Source organism: Cygnus olor, chromosome 6 (genome assembly GCF_009769625.2).
Source record: "Cygnus olor isolate bCygOlo1 chromosome 6, bCygOlo1.pri.v2, whole genome shotgun sequence".
NCBI classification, from domain to species: domain Eukaryota; kingdom Metazoa; phylum Chordata; class Aves; order Anseriformes; family Anatidae; genus Cygnus; species Cygnus olor.
In genome coordinates, this window is record NC_049174.1 from 15,232,427 (window position 1) to 15,248,419 (window position 15,993).

General features: G+C 35.8%; 1 protein-coding gene across 4 annotated transcripts in view; it reads left to right on the forward strand.

Moving 5' to 3' along the window:
* The window catches only part of CERKL (ceramide kinase like), a 58,330-nt gene that overhangs the window by 40,304 nt on the left and 2,033 nt on the right, over positions 1-15,993 (forward strand). For all 4 annotated transcript variants that reach the window (XM_040562536.1, XM_040562533.1, XM_040562535.1 and 1 more), the window contains exons 5-12: positions 2,758-2,900; positions 8,005-8,079; positions 9,659-9,836; positions 10,060-10,128; positions 10,487-10,515; positions 10,600-10,708; positions 13,870-13,966; positions 15,210-15,385. In XM_040562536.1, the coding sequence (XP_040418470.1) occupies positions 2,758-2,900; positions 8,005-8,079; positions 9,659-9,836; positions 10,060-10,128; positions 10,487-10,515; positions 10,600-10,708; positions 13,870-13,966; positions 15,210-15,385 (876 nt within the window). The remainder of the gene's footprint in view (positions 1-2,757; positions 2,901-8,004; positions 8,080-9,658; positions 9,837-10,059; positions 10,129-10,486; positions 10,516-10,599; positions 10,709-13,869; positions 13,967-15,209; positions 15,386-15,993) is intronic.

The following is a 15,993-nucleotide window of genomic DNA, read 5'->3' on the forward strand; positions in this document are numbered from 1 at the left end:
AGAGATTATGAGTAAAAATGAAATTTCTGAAGTGTTTGAAAAAAGTTTTATAACTTCCCCAAAAGCCTGGCTTCCACCCATGTACTCATTCAGTAAAGCACAATAAGAGCATCCTATTCAATATCTAACTTGGGATGCTTTTTTGATGCGAGGTTGTAGGGAAAATGAATTGCAAGGGTAATTTTTTCCACTGATGTAGCTGGAGATATCTTGGTGGGTTATTCAAGAAAACACTTTGGTGTTTCCCAAATAAAATTTTAATTATAATTCTAGTTTATTGAAAATTAAACCAGAAAATGTACGGGATCTGTTTTGAATTGAAAATTAACTCCATAGCCATGAAATCATACTACAGATGAAAAAACACCCTTTTAGCAATTCTAGTAGCCACCTGACATGGTGTCACTTCACTATTTCCAGTGAGTCTTGAGAAGTTTTACTTGTATACTGTGCACTGTTGTTTGTGACTTGGCAGATTCCAGTTCTTTTCAGTTGTGCCCTGGCTTCCTGTCCAGTTTTGTTCAAGTCAGCTACTGTATCTGTCCCTTAGTTCCCTGCTTACAATGTAAACAGGAGAACAGTGCTTCCCTACCTCCAAGACAGAACAGGTTTTTATTCATTACAGTAGGTAAGAAGTACAGTAAAATACAACTTCTGATCTTGAATTTCTTTCCAGAAGAGTTATGTTAATGTTGTCTTTCCAAAAGAGTTATGTTATGTTTCCTGCATGTTAAACGGTATATGAAATAAATTAGAAGCTTTCAACTTGCAGTAGGGTGTTGGAAGTTCTTTGTATTTGTATCTCGGTGCTTTCTGTAAGCAATACTGCTGTGTTTTAATTCTTTGTCAAAGCTGTTTTTGCCTGGCTTCTATTTCATTTATTTTCTCTGATTTCTCCAGCTCCCACTATGTTTTGCAAGATCATAGACATGGCATGCATCTTGTATACTTCAACTCTTTTGCTCTTCCTTTTTTTTTTTTTTTTTTTTTCTTACTGACGTTAGAAACTACCCATGTTGGCAATGTGCTTTTTCCCTGCCTTGGGGCCAAGCTGTGGTGAGAAATAGAGTGCATTTGTGATGCCTCTGAGCTGCATTCTCTTGTTTGTACAGTTACAGAAATATGCAAGGTATATACAGGTATTTCTTCCCTAATTAGGGGCCTACACTATTACAGATTTTGTTTAAAGTAGCTTGGGTTAGTCAGACTTTAGGGAACAGTTGATTAAGAAACTTGTGTCTGATGGCTAGACAGATGTTTTTTCCTCTAAGAAGGCTTCTTCATGGTCTTAGTTAAATCTGTTTGCTCAAGGCTTTCTACTCCTTATGCATAGCAGGTTCTTGCTGATTAGGTCTGGAATCCCTGGTGCCCGATGGTATCTCTTATTTCTGGCCAAAAAGGCAACTCTTTTCATGATTAATGTTAAATTAATAAAAAACAAAGTTTGCATATTTTTATTGTTGTTATTTTGTGGATTCTTCATCTGTGTATAACAACAACAAATACAGCCCCCCAAAATTAGAAGAATATATATCTGTTTTTAAAAGTATTAATATCCAGCATCCACATTTAAGTCCCTCTAGGTGTACAGTTTATCATGTTTTTGTTGCTGTGGCAGGGATATTTAAGCCTAGGTATAAAACAAGAACTAAACCAAAAATGAGGTAAAAAAAAAAAAACACACGGAAGATGATTCCTGATTATAAGCAGGAAGAGAATGGGCTCCAGATTTTCTTTCTTTCTTTCTTTCTTTCTTTCTTTCTGCAGTGTTTAGCTAGAAGGAAGTGGAAATATTCCCAAGAATTTAGTAATTAAAAAGTAGACAGAACCTGTGATAGTTGAATTTAAACATTTAGAAACATTTTTTTTTTAAGCTTACTGTTTTTCTGTGGTTGAATTATCGGACAGTTTCACAACTGCATTCATATAGATGTATGAAAGAAATGCTTACTTTAAGTAAGTGCCTCCTAAAATAAACCTGACTTACCTATATTTTAAAGGTTTGGAGTATACTATTACCATTTTTATCTTTAAAATGTGTACCTTAATAACCTCTAACTTTCAATTATACAGATTGGGACAATCGAATTCTAAGTTACTTAAATAAAACTAAAAATAACAACAACAACAAAAAAGACACTTGCTGTAACTGAGCTTTTACAGACAAATGCATTCCTCTCTATAGCCACAGCAGGTGGGAGTTTAATTACATGCTCCAGAAGCAGTGATTAAGTACCTTCATGCAAAGGATTGCTGGTACTAGGGTTTTATACCTTGCTAAATCCTTCAACTGCCTGCATAGTATCTGGGATTAACTGTTTTCAAGTATTTTTAGTTTTATTGTAATATTTGGTGAGTTGTTATTATAATGGTAATTAAAAAGCAGGAGAATGCTTGTGTGGGTCAGTACTGAAAGGTTTCAAGAACTTCTCCACTGAAGCACTTGAGCACGTGCTTAATTCCTGTGCCTGTTCGGTTCTGAGCCTCCAGTGCGCTCGTGTAACTTGTGATAAGGTGAGTTGTAATTTATAAGTTGTTAAACACAGTTGTTACTACTTGGATAGAAGGAAGCAGAAATAAGGATTCTTATATCTTGTTGGTTAATATTTGCTGATCTGGCAGTAGAGCCCCAACAAGTCCTTAAGAAAGAATGGTTTTTAGCTACTTGCAGTGCTGTTATGTAGACGGGGTGTGGTAGCTGTGCTGTCCTTGTTTGCTCAGTTATGAAACAGCTTTTGCATTTTTGTTTTGTAATAGGGTAGTTTGTGTCGGTGGAGATGGATCTGTCAGTGAAGTTGCTCATGGTCTGCTACTTAAAGCCCAGATAGATGCTGGAAAAGGTACAGACTATATACCAGCGCCTGTCAGAGCATCAGTCCCTCTTGGAGTAATACCAGCAGGTGAGGCTAAACAGTACTGTTACATTTTGTCAGTCATCTGTTTTAAGTCCCTCTGGCATGTCTTATAGTTCTGGCTACTGAAGGCAGTTCTTGGTGCTAAAGCTTCAGTTACTTAAAGGAACTATTGAATAAATGACATAAATTAGTGATTTAGATTGATTACAAATGACTAGATTTTAAATCATTATGATAATTTATAGTAATGGCACAGATGAGCTCTTTGCCTAAAGGAAGTAGCTCTGGGAGAATAAAACTAAAATTATCTTCAGTTGATCCATGCAAAGATCACATTTTGCCCTTATTTGCCAACAGAAATGACACCAAATGTAAACTTTATTTTCTAGAATGTCTTTAATATAAGCCATGGTGATTTTGCTTCTCACTCTAGTTTTCTTGGCAGATTCTCATTTGGATTCATGCTTACAGTCTATTTTTAAATGGTGTTCTATGAATACATTTTTCAGATGGTATTAAAAAAATACTGTGCACTCAAAACTGCTTATTTCTTGTTTATTTCTATAGATCTGAAAATACATAAAATATATGCTTTTCTTTTGAAAAATACTCTTGCTCCTTTCTTTACTTGTACTTAAATCTTGTGTTTTATTTTATTTTTTTCCCTTCTCCTCCAACATTTCCGATTTTCCCTTTTCAGTATTACTTGGACCAGCTAGAATTAGTACAGGCAAGGCTGATACTGCACTGGTATCTTCCATTTGAAAGAGGAGCAGTATTTTTGCGAGGAAAGTACCCTGTGGTGTGGCTGTTGATGTGACTGTTGTTGTAATTTCTCAGATGTTTTTAACTAGTAAGGAAAAAAGCCCTGCAGCCAGGTGAAGAGCAAATTGTTCTTTTCATCTTTTTACTAAAAAGGGAGCAAGTCACTTCCAGATAGAGCAAGCATGTTTTAAGTGCCTCACTTTGCACTTCTGAAAGCAGCATTAAAACCAGCTTCTAAAATGGTGGCTTCTAAAATGGTGGCTTCTAAAAATGGAAGATTTTACAAGCTTTTTTTCAAGTTAAAAAAAACAAAAACAAAAACAAAAATAAAACCAAAAAGCAAACTTGAAAATGTCTTGGGAAAAGATGCAATGATCTCAAAAATGAAGCAAATAAATTTTATATCAGCAACTTGACCATCACTTGTCAATTCAGGTGCTGTGAATGTCTTGATGGTGGCGAGATGGAATCTCTCCAGCTCTTCACTCCATGCTCTCTGTCTGTGCTCAGGTCACTGTGCATCATCGTTAGTGCTTATTTTCTTCAGTTTGTCAACAGATGAGTGCCATAATCAAAAGGGATATGTAGACCTAAAAGAATAGCGTGTGGACTTCCTTGGCAATAGACTTCCTTGAAAGAGTCCGAGACCAATTTATATAATGATAGTGTGAGAAGTTTCCTAAAAATGTTCTGAAACTTACTTTATTTCGATACTTGTTGACACTTCAAAAAGTAGTTAGGAAATAGGTAAGTGTGATACTTGTGCGCATGAAGAAGATGTACCTTAATGGTCAATTAATCTTTCCATCCCCATAAATCCATTGAACCAAATCATGAAGATTTTCTAGCTGACTAAGAATAGAAACCATGTTATGGGATTGCATGCCTTGAATGGATTAAAATCTGGTTTGGGCCACTATTATTAGTAGTTAGAGCAGCGTTTTGAAGTTTCAGACCACTTGATGGGGAGGAACTGCTTTTGAAACTCTCACCTCCTGGACAGATAGATCTGAAGGGAGAGCGCATTTTTACTAAAATCCTCCACTGAGGTAGCGGACTGAGCTGCCTTATTCTGGTCAAAATCAAACGGATGAGATGTGGGGAAGCCTGCAGAGGTACTGCTGGCCATAGCAAGAGTGTTTGTTGCTATGGGAACTACTGCTAAGAAACTGTATGGAGGGGGAATCAGAGGCAGGGGAGGGGGAACTGGAAGGGCATTAAAAAAGCAATCCAGTTGTTATAGAACAAGAGACAATCTGTATCTGATGACTGCGAGCCTTTTAGTCCTAAATGGTTCATTTAAATAAATTCATGATTTCCAATTAATTCGGAAAATAAAATATTACTGAGGGACTGTTAATTTCTGTGATATTTCAGGCAAAGAACCAAAATGTTGGTGCAGTTTTCATCAGAATTTTAGCTATGCTTGACTAGGAAGTCATTACATCACATTTATCTGTTTGGATGGGGGAGACATTAACAGCCTTATGAATATTCATGTTGTCTGGTTAATTAAGTTAATTGTACTGCAGAAGTGCTTGCACTTCCAAGGACAATTTTTTTCCCTACAATTTTTGTTTGCTACCTTCATCAGTCATGCTTTACATGACCTGCAGACACTTTGTCCTTACTGTGACGCTTTTGTGCGTTTCGTAGGAAGAGTGTTGTAGGAAGTTGTTTGTAATGTCAGGAAACTGGGTGAGTATTTTGAGCAGAATTATGGTTTTGGAATAATAAAATCTTGTTTCTGTGTAAAAAAAGCTGGTGACTGAGATGCTGGAGTTGTACGGTTGAAACCTCTTTCTGCTGGTTTACAGGAAATTGAATAGTTGGGTCGAGATCTAAAAATACCCTCACTAATTTGTGAGGAGTGCAAAGCCCATACATGAGCATCAAAGAAGGTTATTAGTCTCTGTAGTGTAATACAACAGTGGTCAGGGGAACCATCTTGTTATTGGTAAATAATATTCCAAGCTTACCTAGGGCAGGAAAGGTTGGAAAAGGTTCATTGACTTGGAAAGATGAATGATGGCATTAAAGTCATGATTATTGAATCACCATTTAAGTCAGCAAAGCTTGAAAGCTTGTATTCTAGCTTTTTTTTTTTTTTTAATGATAACTTTTATTGTTATGGCCTTGTTGTTTATAAGCTTTCTTTGTGGCATCCTGTTTGTACAGGACACAGATAATGAGATGCATAATTCAGTCATCATTGAGGTCAAGATGCTGTTAGGCGTCTATTAAGAGTTTTTTCTGAAGAAGGTGGTGGTGCTTGCTACTGCAATATTACTGTGCTGGTCCTGGATCTGAAACTTGAGGAAGGGCTCATCTGCATGCAGTACTTACATTTCTGAACACAGGCAGAACTTATTTCTTGGGAGTCGGGACAGGACAGGGTTTTGTCTTGTTTACTTCTGCAAATGTTAATGAGCTCCACAGATTTAAGAGAAGGGTGCAATTACTTGTGCTATCCTGTTTAGTAGGAATGTGATTTAGCTCTCATTAAAGTCAGCATGAAGATTGGTATTGATTTCAGCCCTGACCATTTGTTATCTTGCTGCCATCTGTATTGATGAATTACTTTTCCTTAAATGAGGAATTCCAGGTTTAAGAGATAGCAAGTGTGATCTTCAGAATTTTATTCCACCCTGTACTCTTTTACTGTCTTGATCTTCAGTGACATAGAAATACATAATAAACTGCACTTCCTGTTAGTGTATCTAAAGAAACTTTCTTTTGGACTAAAAAAGCAAAAATTTGCATTTAGCTTTTGGAGTTTATCTGTCTCTCAAAGTACTTCATAAGCCAAATTTTCTAGTCTTATTTAAATTCCTTTTTTTTTTTTTTTTAAATTAGGAAAAGGGGAAGTAAACTTAATGGTATAGTCACTGTAAAATTCTGAGAAATCTGTGAATTAAATTGCATTTCTGTTTGAATTGTTCAAAGAATCAAACTGCATGTAATCTGATTTCTTCCATGTACCACTGAAGATGTAAATTTCAAAGAATGTTTTATGTCTGTTATCCTGAGAGATGTACCTCGCTTATTTCCTTTACATAACAGGAGCCTGGAGGCCCTCACCCAGAGCTTCTCTCTCTGAGGTTGTGAAGGCTTTCCATGAGGCTCTGAATTGCTTTCAGAGACTAGTGACCTGAGGGAGGTAACAGGTACCCTGTGAGATACTGAGATAAAATTCATAGTTATTTTACAAATCACTGGAAAAGAAATCAAAGCATGTAGTGCTGCATAAGAAAAACAAGATGCCTTTACAGCTATGTAACTGTGTACATCAATGTTTCCATATTTACTGTTGTTTTCTACCACTAATGGGACATCAAAGATTGCAGAGTTTTGAGACTGGCATAGATTTTCAGTCTGGTACATGATACTTTTAAAGTGCTTATTTAAATATTGAGTTCCTCTTGTTTGAAATGTAATGGTCTCTTCCCTTCCTTAATTTTCTCTCCTCCTCCCCTCTACTTTTGACAAAGTTTAAATGCGTCCATATAATTTAGGGCAAATTTATCATCCAGAATTGTCTACTGCTGCTGTAACATATTAAATTATTCAAGCAACAAGAAAATGATTTGAAAATCTGAGTAAGTAAACTCATTCCTTTATGGAATGTTAGGTTCTAAATTGTTCATTTGTAATTTTTGTAGTTTTAATTAATGTGTTATCAAATTTATTCATGCCTTACTCAGTGCTCTATCCTGTCTGCTTGGCAGCAGGCCCTGGTGTTCTGTTTGTGCAAAAGTGGATCCTGTGGCCCTGCTACTTGGCCAAGTTAAAGCTGTTTTTCAATCATTAGTGTTGTTCTCATATGTAAAATTGACACGCTATAATCAACCATATTCACGGGTGCTTCTAAGAACCTAAGAGGTAGTCTGCAAGGGGAAAAGTGGCTAGCTATCTTTGACTAGATCTTGTAGATTTTATTTATTTATTTATTCTGGGAAACTTGCTGTTATACACTGGCAGAGCATTCTATTCTTTTTCCAACTTGGAAAAACATTCTGCAAATGCATCCTGTTAGATAATCTGCCTTCTATTATACTTCCTCAGTATTGCACTTCGGTATAAAACAAGACATATTTAAAGGGGGATTGGTTAAAATCTAAAAAAGCAATATTTACTAAACTCTTTCCCTCCCCTCCCTTGTTTTTTTATGGCACTTATCAAAGAATTTGCAGAGAGGATTTTATAGACCTCTGGAAATTTTTATGCTTTTAATTTGTACTATTTATCATTTTCGCTGTTACCAAGACTAAATAATAGGGAGGAGGGGCTTTTTTTTTTTAAAATGCAATTATAAAATATATATTTCTTGTCATCCTTAATATATCTTTCTTATTTTTACAATAGTTTGTGTTTACTTTTACAGGTACTACTAATATTTTGGCCCACACTCTGTATGGTATTAAACATGCAGTGACTGCAACGCTGCACATTGTAATGGGTAAATACTTTTACATACATTTTATCAGCTTTTAAATAAGAAAGCAGCATTTAGAAGTTTGCCTTAACCAGGTATTTAATAAGCACATGGTGTTATACTATAGCGCTGTAAACTAGATTGTAAGACTTTTAAACCCAAATGTATTAGAAACAGGTATTAGAAAGTACCTGTATACCTATGTGGAAAGTTTTTTGCATATAGCTAAGTAACAATGGTTCTGGACCTCATCTTCTGTTAACAAAGATCTGCCATGGAATAATGTCTGATTTTGGCACTTGTGTCCTATTGGTGATGTTCTTGTAATGCAAAAAGTAACCTTTTCCAGACTTGATTGTGTGAACTGTGTTACTCTGTATGTTATGCAATGATTGGTTGCATATTCATCTGCTTACTTTAATTTAATGTACCTGCTGCTGACAATAGGAAGCTATGCAATACTTTCTGCTTGACAAAGTGATTAGGATTGGACTTTTCAGGGAAGTATTGTCATATTTCTAAGAAATTATCATTTAGCTCTGTGTGCATTTCTTTTAAAAACGAACAGTTTCCATAAGAAAGCTTTATTAAGTAGAAAAACTGTATTACTTGCCATTCAGTCTGCACAACAAATAGGTTTTTGAATGTGAAAATGCAATTATGCTAAAAGGAAAAACTAAGTTGCCAGTGGAAACCTTGTTTTCAGGACTTAGAAAGTATGAAATGCTTAGTTGAGCGATGATAATATTCTTCCTAAAGCGTTTTTTCTTTAGGGAACTTTTTCGTTGTTGTTGTTTTAATAAAGAAACAGAGAACAATGGGGAAGGAAGTTTCAGCCTGAATGTTTGTTTTCCATACCTTTGCAGTCAGCAGTGGAACTCTTTGCTATGTTGTTTAGATAGCAATACATAAATGTACATGCAAAATCTGAACCTGTGTTTTTAAATCAGACACTCAATCTACTGGAAACCACACAGGTTCTATTGCAGAAAAAAATTATGTACCCTGTCTTGAACGGAAGTAGGTATCTAAATTCTCTAACTTTAAAAACAATTCATAGAACCATAGAATGGTTTGGGTTGGAAAGGATCTTAAAGATCATCTAATTCCAACTCCCCTGTCATGGGCAGGAACACCTTACACTACACCAGGACGCTCAAAGCCCCGTCCAACATTTGCAGCCTTTTCACCAAACATTTATAATGATTAAACATTGTACTAGAGGAGTTTCAGTGTCTCTTAAATATAAGTTTCAAATGTGTTTATGTAGCAACATTACATTTTCTCCGATACTGATTTTTGAAAAGCTGTAGAGTAATTGAATGCCAGCCCATGTGCAGCCTGATAGATTAGCTGGATTTTTGCAATAACAATTTTAACATTTTGAAACATCTGAACATTGTTCTCTGAATGGAGTACTTTTACAGTTTTGATTATATCTACATTGATTTCAGTTTTCATTAGTAAAACTTGACTTCCTAAGGAGATAAGAGTCTAGAATTCTTTCTCTCAGTTAAGTTAGCTGGATAGGAAATGGTAAGTTGTATTCAGTTAAAATACAGATGTTATTTGTAATTTCTGATCTTTGTCTTTGAAATCTTAGGTCATATTCAACCAGTAGATGTCTGTACTTTCAGTACTCCAAGCAAGCTTTTGCGTTTTGGGTTCTCGGCTATGTTTGGTTTTGGTGCAAGGACTCTAGCTTTGGCTGAAAAGCACCGTTGGATGCCCTCCAATCAGCGGAAGGATTTTGCTTTTATCAAAACACTGGCAGATCTCAAGTATACCATAAGTTGTTATATTTTTCTAATATTCCTATTTTTCTTGAGGAAAATCCAGTAATTAATGTGGTAAAATATAGACAACAGTAGTTTAGCTATCTTATTATCTGTTAGAGATGCTAAGTTCATTATATTCAACATCTTAAACATTTTAACTGAATAAAAGTTTGTCTAGCAGTCAGAACATTGGATTACACAACAGTAAATGTCACTATTTTCCCAGGCCAGAGGAATGTGAATTATCATTTCTACCTCTACAAATTCCACAGGAAGACTCTCATGAAAATGACAGGTAAGCAAAACTGAGTCAGGCAATACAAAATGTACAAAAATGTGCATCTTTGAAGATTAAAAAAAGTACAAATCCTTATTTTTGTTCAGATTTGTACATTGGGTAAAACAGTATCTTAAAAGAAAAAAATATCCATTTTGACAACTGTATACTTTCATACTTTGTAAAATGGTCCCTGTTTGTGAGACTACAGAGGACTTAATGCAAAGCAGTCTTTCTCTAAATATTCCTCTGTTATTCAGTTCCATTAATACTTTCCTCCATTGAGATCTTGTTTTTTTTTCTAAACTAATATTGTTTATATATATGTTCTGAATTTACTTGAAATTATTTTACCTACATGTTTTCACCCTTTCAGAAAGAAGAAAGGGAAAAACAAAAAAAAAGGTGAGCCTTATCTTTTATTATTATGTAAAAATGAACTGTGACTGGTTAAACTGAATTAATATAGAATTGCGCTGTTATATTTAGGTAGCAAGGATCAATGGCAGATAATTCAGGGTCACTTCCTGAATGTGAGCATTATGGCAATCCCTTGTCTGTGTTCAATGGCACCAAGAGGCTTGGCACCTAATACGAGGTCAGTAGAGGTTTAGAGAATTAGTCATGTCTATAAATTCTGACATCTTACCTTAAGACCTTGGCTTTTCTGAGAATACAAGTGTGTGTTTAGGTAGTCTAGACCCTCTGGAATGGGGGAGGGAGCATGGACTGCAGCAGACTCGATAATCCCAGAAATTGTAATCAGTTTTTGGATCAGGCAAATAAGGTCAAGTAGTCTAACTAGAATAATGAGTGGATAATTGCTGTGATTAAATTAGTTGGCAAGTCCGACTTAAGCAGTAGTCATCTGTCATAGGTTCTGGCTATATGTAGAAACTTCATTCTTGGATTTTATTTTACTTTTTCCAATATAAAGGTGCCATTCATCTTTTGCTTTACAGCCAGGAAAAAACGAAGTATGAGTCTTTCTGCTGTCAAGAAGAACTGAAATTCGCATTTGTATTCTGCCTTAATTTTGCCAAATTTGGGAAATGCAGCTTTACATGTAGGGTTTTGGAAAACAAATGAGTATGTAGTCTGGTTGTTGACATTGATTCATTTTGCCTTCAGCTTATTGTTGAGAGCATGCTTTGTGGTGATCAAACAGCTATCAGGTGATAAATCTTTGCAGCTGATGTTTTCAGTGAATGATAAGCAGAATAGCAAGTATAAACTTCATGAACATGAAATACATGTACATGAAATACAACACACTCCCTCACATAAGAATTCAGAAAATTTTCTTAGATATTCAGAAACTTTATATGTAAAACCACTCATAAAAGATCATGGAATGTGTGGTTTGTTTCATTTGATTATCTTAAGTGAAAATACACATGCCTTAGAACTGATCAGGTATTTCTCTTTGAAATTACTTGCTGATCTGGTAGGATTTGATCTGTTGAAAACAATGTAGAAACAAGTGGTTTTGATGGAGCTCTTCTTTGGAAGTTTTCTGTGCTACAGGAGTCCTGCAGAGGTGCATATGCCTCAAGATAGTGCTGTGTTATTTTCCCCTCTAAGGAACTTTGTTCAGCATTTACTCTGTTATAGTCAGTAGAAAAATTCTGACAAGAATTCATAGAATCATAGAATATCCGAGTTGGAAGGGACCCATAAGAATCATGAAGTCCAACTCCTGGGTCCCCAAAGGACCACCCAAAAATCAGACCATGTGTCTGAGAGTGTTGTCCAAATGCTTCTTGAACTCCATCAGGCTCAGTGCCGTGACCACTTCCCTGTTCCAGTGCCCGACCACCCTCTTGGTGAAAATCCTTTTTCTGAATAGGTTTGAACAGTCTTGAATTGAATAGTCTTTTTAAGCTTTGCTTTCTCTTTCCATCTGTTCTGGCACCTCTTTCTCAGTGATGAGGAATTTTATGGCAACTCCATGCAATTATTGCAGCTTTGAATGAGTCTGTTTCTCCTATAGCTGTTCAGTGGATCCCCCTGTTTTTATATATAAGGAAATCCTTTTTTACACTCTTAAAAATAATCTTAGGAGTGCAGTCAGTTGGTAGGGTAGGAAGAGTTGGTGCTTCAGACAGGTAAATTATTCCTCATAGAGAATAATATCTTGACTGTAAAGCTTTCCAGCACAGGAAACAAATGTTGCACAAATTATTGGAGATGCAAGACCCGTTATCAGCTAAAGCAGCTAAATTCAGGCAGCATCAGCTAAATTCAGCTAGATTTCTTCACACTGTCTTATTTTTTCCCTGAGAGATTTTTGCCATGTGAAGACATTTGAAGCAGTATGAATGCTTTGACTACTGCATGGAACTCTACTTACACTACCCTAAATTTACAGAAATGTAAAGAACTGTCTAAACTATATGAGCCATGTAGGATGTTTGTGTCTCACAGTGTGTTATGCTTCATTGCAGTTTGGACTTTCAAAAGAATTAATGAGAACTTTTAGTCATCTCAGGAAATACAAGGCCATAAAGCAGAATGCATTGCCCAGTAACCTGCTATGTCTCTTCTGGTAACAAATATGATAAGGAGATGACTTTTTCAATTCCGCTATTGCTGTTTTCTAAATCAGTAAACTAGTGCTACGCAGAGTGGCTTGCTGAATGGTTATATAAAAATTATTTTTCTAGGTGGAGCTGTGTTGCAGTCTGAAAACATTCCAGTTGTAGTTGTCAACGAGTCAGGGGCCTATGAGTGGGGAGATATGAAGTAGTAGGCTGAAACAATTTTATTGAAACATTCTTAGCCTTTTTACCAAGTGTACCTGCTGAATAAATAAATATATATATTCAGAAGATATGAAATACATAATTGCTATATGAAGTACAATCTCAGCAGTGATTGGCATGTTCATCGGATAGGCTTGTTAAAAGTTGGTTTGTTTCCATAACTTCAATGAGACTTAGGAATGGTTGTGTTGAGATTCAGGTTGTTAGCTTCTGTGACAAGGTACAGTTGCATTATGGAGTCTGTGAAATAATACTAGCTCATTGTCTGACCCAGATTCTCAAAGATGCTAAATATCAATGCAGTTGGATACCTTGTACCATTGAGTAAGAGATGGCTGTAGTTATGGTCTCTTCTTGATTAACCTCTAGTGTACAACGACCCTTTTCCACAAAATTCCTTTCAGTTTTTTAATTCTGTTCAATGTGAAACATGTAAATAGAACTTTACAGACAATTTCTAAGAGATTCTAGTCAGAGAACAGGATCTTTGTTAGGGCAGCCTGAGTGCTAACGGAGGAGGTGAGTGAGTTCATTTGCACTGGGTCATATAACAGGAATGTGCTTGCACGTATCAAGGGAACAGCTACTTGGCATATCTCTGCCTCACAACATTTATGGTGATCATTATTCTTCATTGGAGTGAAAAATGTAAAGATAAATCTGTGATTTTTAAGAATTCTACTGTTAAGTAGAAAAGCAGTGTTTTTTTTTTTTTTAATAATATGCATTATGTCCAATAAATTGTATATATTGATAAGGAAATACAATTTTATTACTACAGTGTATATTATAAATATAGAGATGCTAAATAATCTCAGCTGCAACATTTTAATTGATCTATAGCGGTATGTTTTTTGTTTTGTTTTGGCACAAAAGTATTTATTTTTAATTATGACTAGTCTATTAATTTGCTCTTGCTCCTAGGCTTTTGAAGAGCCTATTAAACGTCCGATAATGAATTTATTTCTGGGAACTAAATCTGTCTGCTTTTCAGGTTGAACAATGGAAGCATGGCTCTTATTGTTGTACAAAATACTTCTCGAACTGAGTTTATAAAACACCTGAAAAGATATGCCAGTGTAAAAAATCAGGTACTGTTGATTTTTTTTGGTGATTATAAAAGAACAGTTAATCGTGAAGATAGACATGCTGTAAGAGTTAATGTTAGCATCCTCATAAGGAGACTTAGCTTCCTGTCAGAATACATTAGCCCCTTTTTATCTGATTTTTTTTTTTTCTTAAATCACTAGACTAATACCGATTAGCCTATTTCAGCCCATCTGTTGTGGTTTAAATTGTATTTTTGCTGTACCCATTGTTTTATGGGTGTAAAGCAATTCCAGAACAATAGAGGAAATGCATGCTGTGTTTAAATCTTGTGTAGTACAGACATCAAGAACACAGACTGGGAGGGCTTCATGCAACTCTGTAAGAAATAGGTGAAGTCCTTAATTTCTGCAGATCACTGAATGTTATGTTGGCAGCATCAAGTTATGAACATGAATTTTAGCAGAGGTGTGTTCCATGTAGTTATGAATGTTTGTAGAACTGTACTTCAAAATTATGGTCGTCCTATTTTGGAAGAAAAAATGAAGCATTGAAATACAGTGCCTTACTGTTGTCCTAAACACCCTGTGTATAGTCTGAACATCCTATAGTCACTCAAATGTTTCAGGATTACGTGAACTCACTTTTACAGGTAGGTTTGGATTAGATAGCTATCCAGCAGTCAGAGAGTTTGGAGGAGAGGTGGTGGTAGTTCCATGTGACAGCACTAACAGATGCCTTTAGGAAATAGTTTGTGTTTTCCACTTATGCCATAGCTACAGTCTTTGAGGAAGGCGGCTTTGCTTTTCTTTGCTTTTATGGTTAAAAATTATAGTTAGAAATTAGAGATTAAATCTTTAAATATCACCATTTACTGGAATTCTGACCGGCCTCATTGAGGGCGGGTTTACTGGCAATGATGAACAGATGATAGGAAAAAATCTCCTTTTACTTACATGTATTCTGAAAGCGCATGCCATTTTGGCATGTGAAAAATATACCACCTCACCTGCAAATTGAACATGTCTGATACAGCAATGTAAATGGAACAATTTTTTTTTTTTTTCCTGAGGCACTATTTAGGATGAAAATAGCATGTTAATCCGTAAATGTTAGCCAGAATATATAATGCCTCATGTGGTCAAAGCTAGAGTTGTGTTCTCATATACTTAAGAACTACCCCCCACCCCCCAAAGAAATCTTTTTAATTTCAAGCAATCCAGTTTGTTGCTAAACTATCACCTACAGCTTTCATCTTTGTTTGACATAGATTTGTGTTTGGTTTAGTTCAATTTTCCCTTTGTTGAGACCTACACAGTTCAAGAAGTAAAACTGCAACCAAGATGTATAAGTGGGCTTGATGCCAAGGAAGATACGTATTTGAATGCCACTTCTGCAGAAGGAAATTACCCTTGGAATATAGATGGGGACTTAATGGAAGAAGCATCAGAAGTTCATGTTCGGTAAGGCGAAGTATTATGTTATGGACAGTATACCTATAATAGATTAGTACTGTAATCTTATATGTATATTAAATACAAATGACACCAAAATGGGGTATTGTAAATACTGTAAGAGTAGTATTAACACTGTGCTGGACCTCTGTCATATTGCCTTGTGCCTATCTCTGGAAAGGTTTGTTACGCCCTCGAGACCTCTCCTTTCTTGTGGTTCAGCACCTTCCAGCTCCTCTCCTCCCCTTTCTGCAAGTTACTTTACCCTTCTGTTTCTTTGAGGGGAACAGATGTAGGTAAAGGTTGGTGAGTCCTGGGAGGAGCTTGTTTGGGTATGAGGATTGCTGCTTGGAAAGCCCTGTTTGCAACCTTAACGCAAACATGTAGTTGTTCAACTGTGGGAAACATAGTGCTGCTTGAGAATAGAGTCCCTATGTAGGATCAAAAAAAGAATATTAATACATGGGGAAATAGGACTATCGGTAGAAATAAATGAGAGGCAGCTCATTTTTCTGCAGTGTACACAGGATTAGTTGAAGGATCAGTTGAGGTAACGTTGTTTGATGTGTAAAATAAAAGGCTGATCATATTATAGGATGACTGAGAAAATAATATAC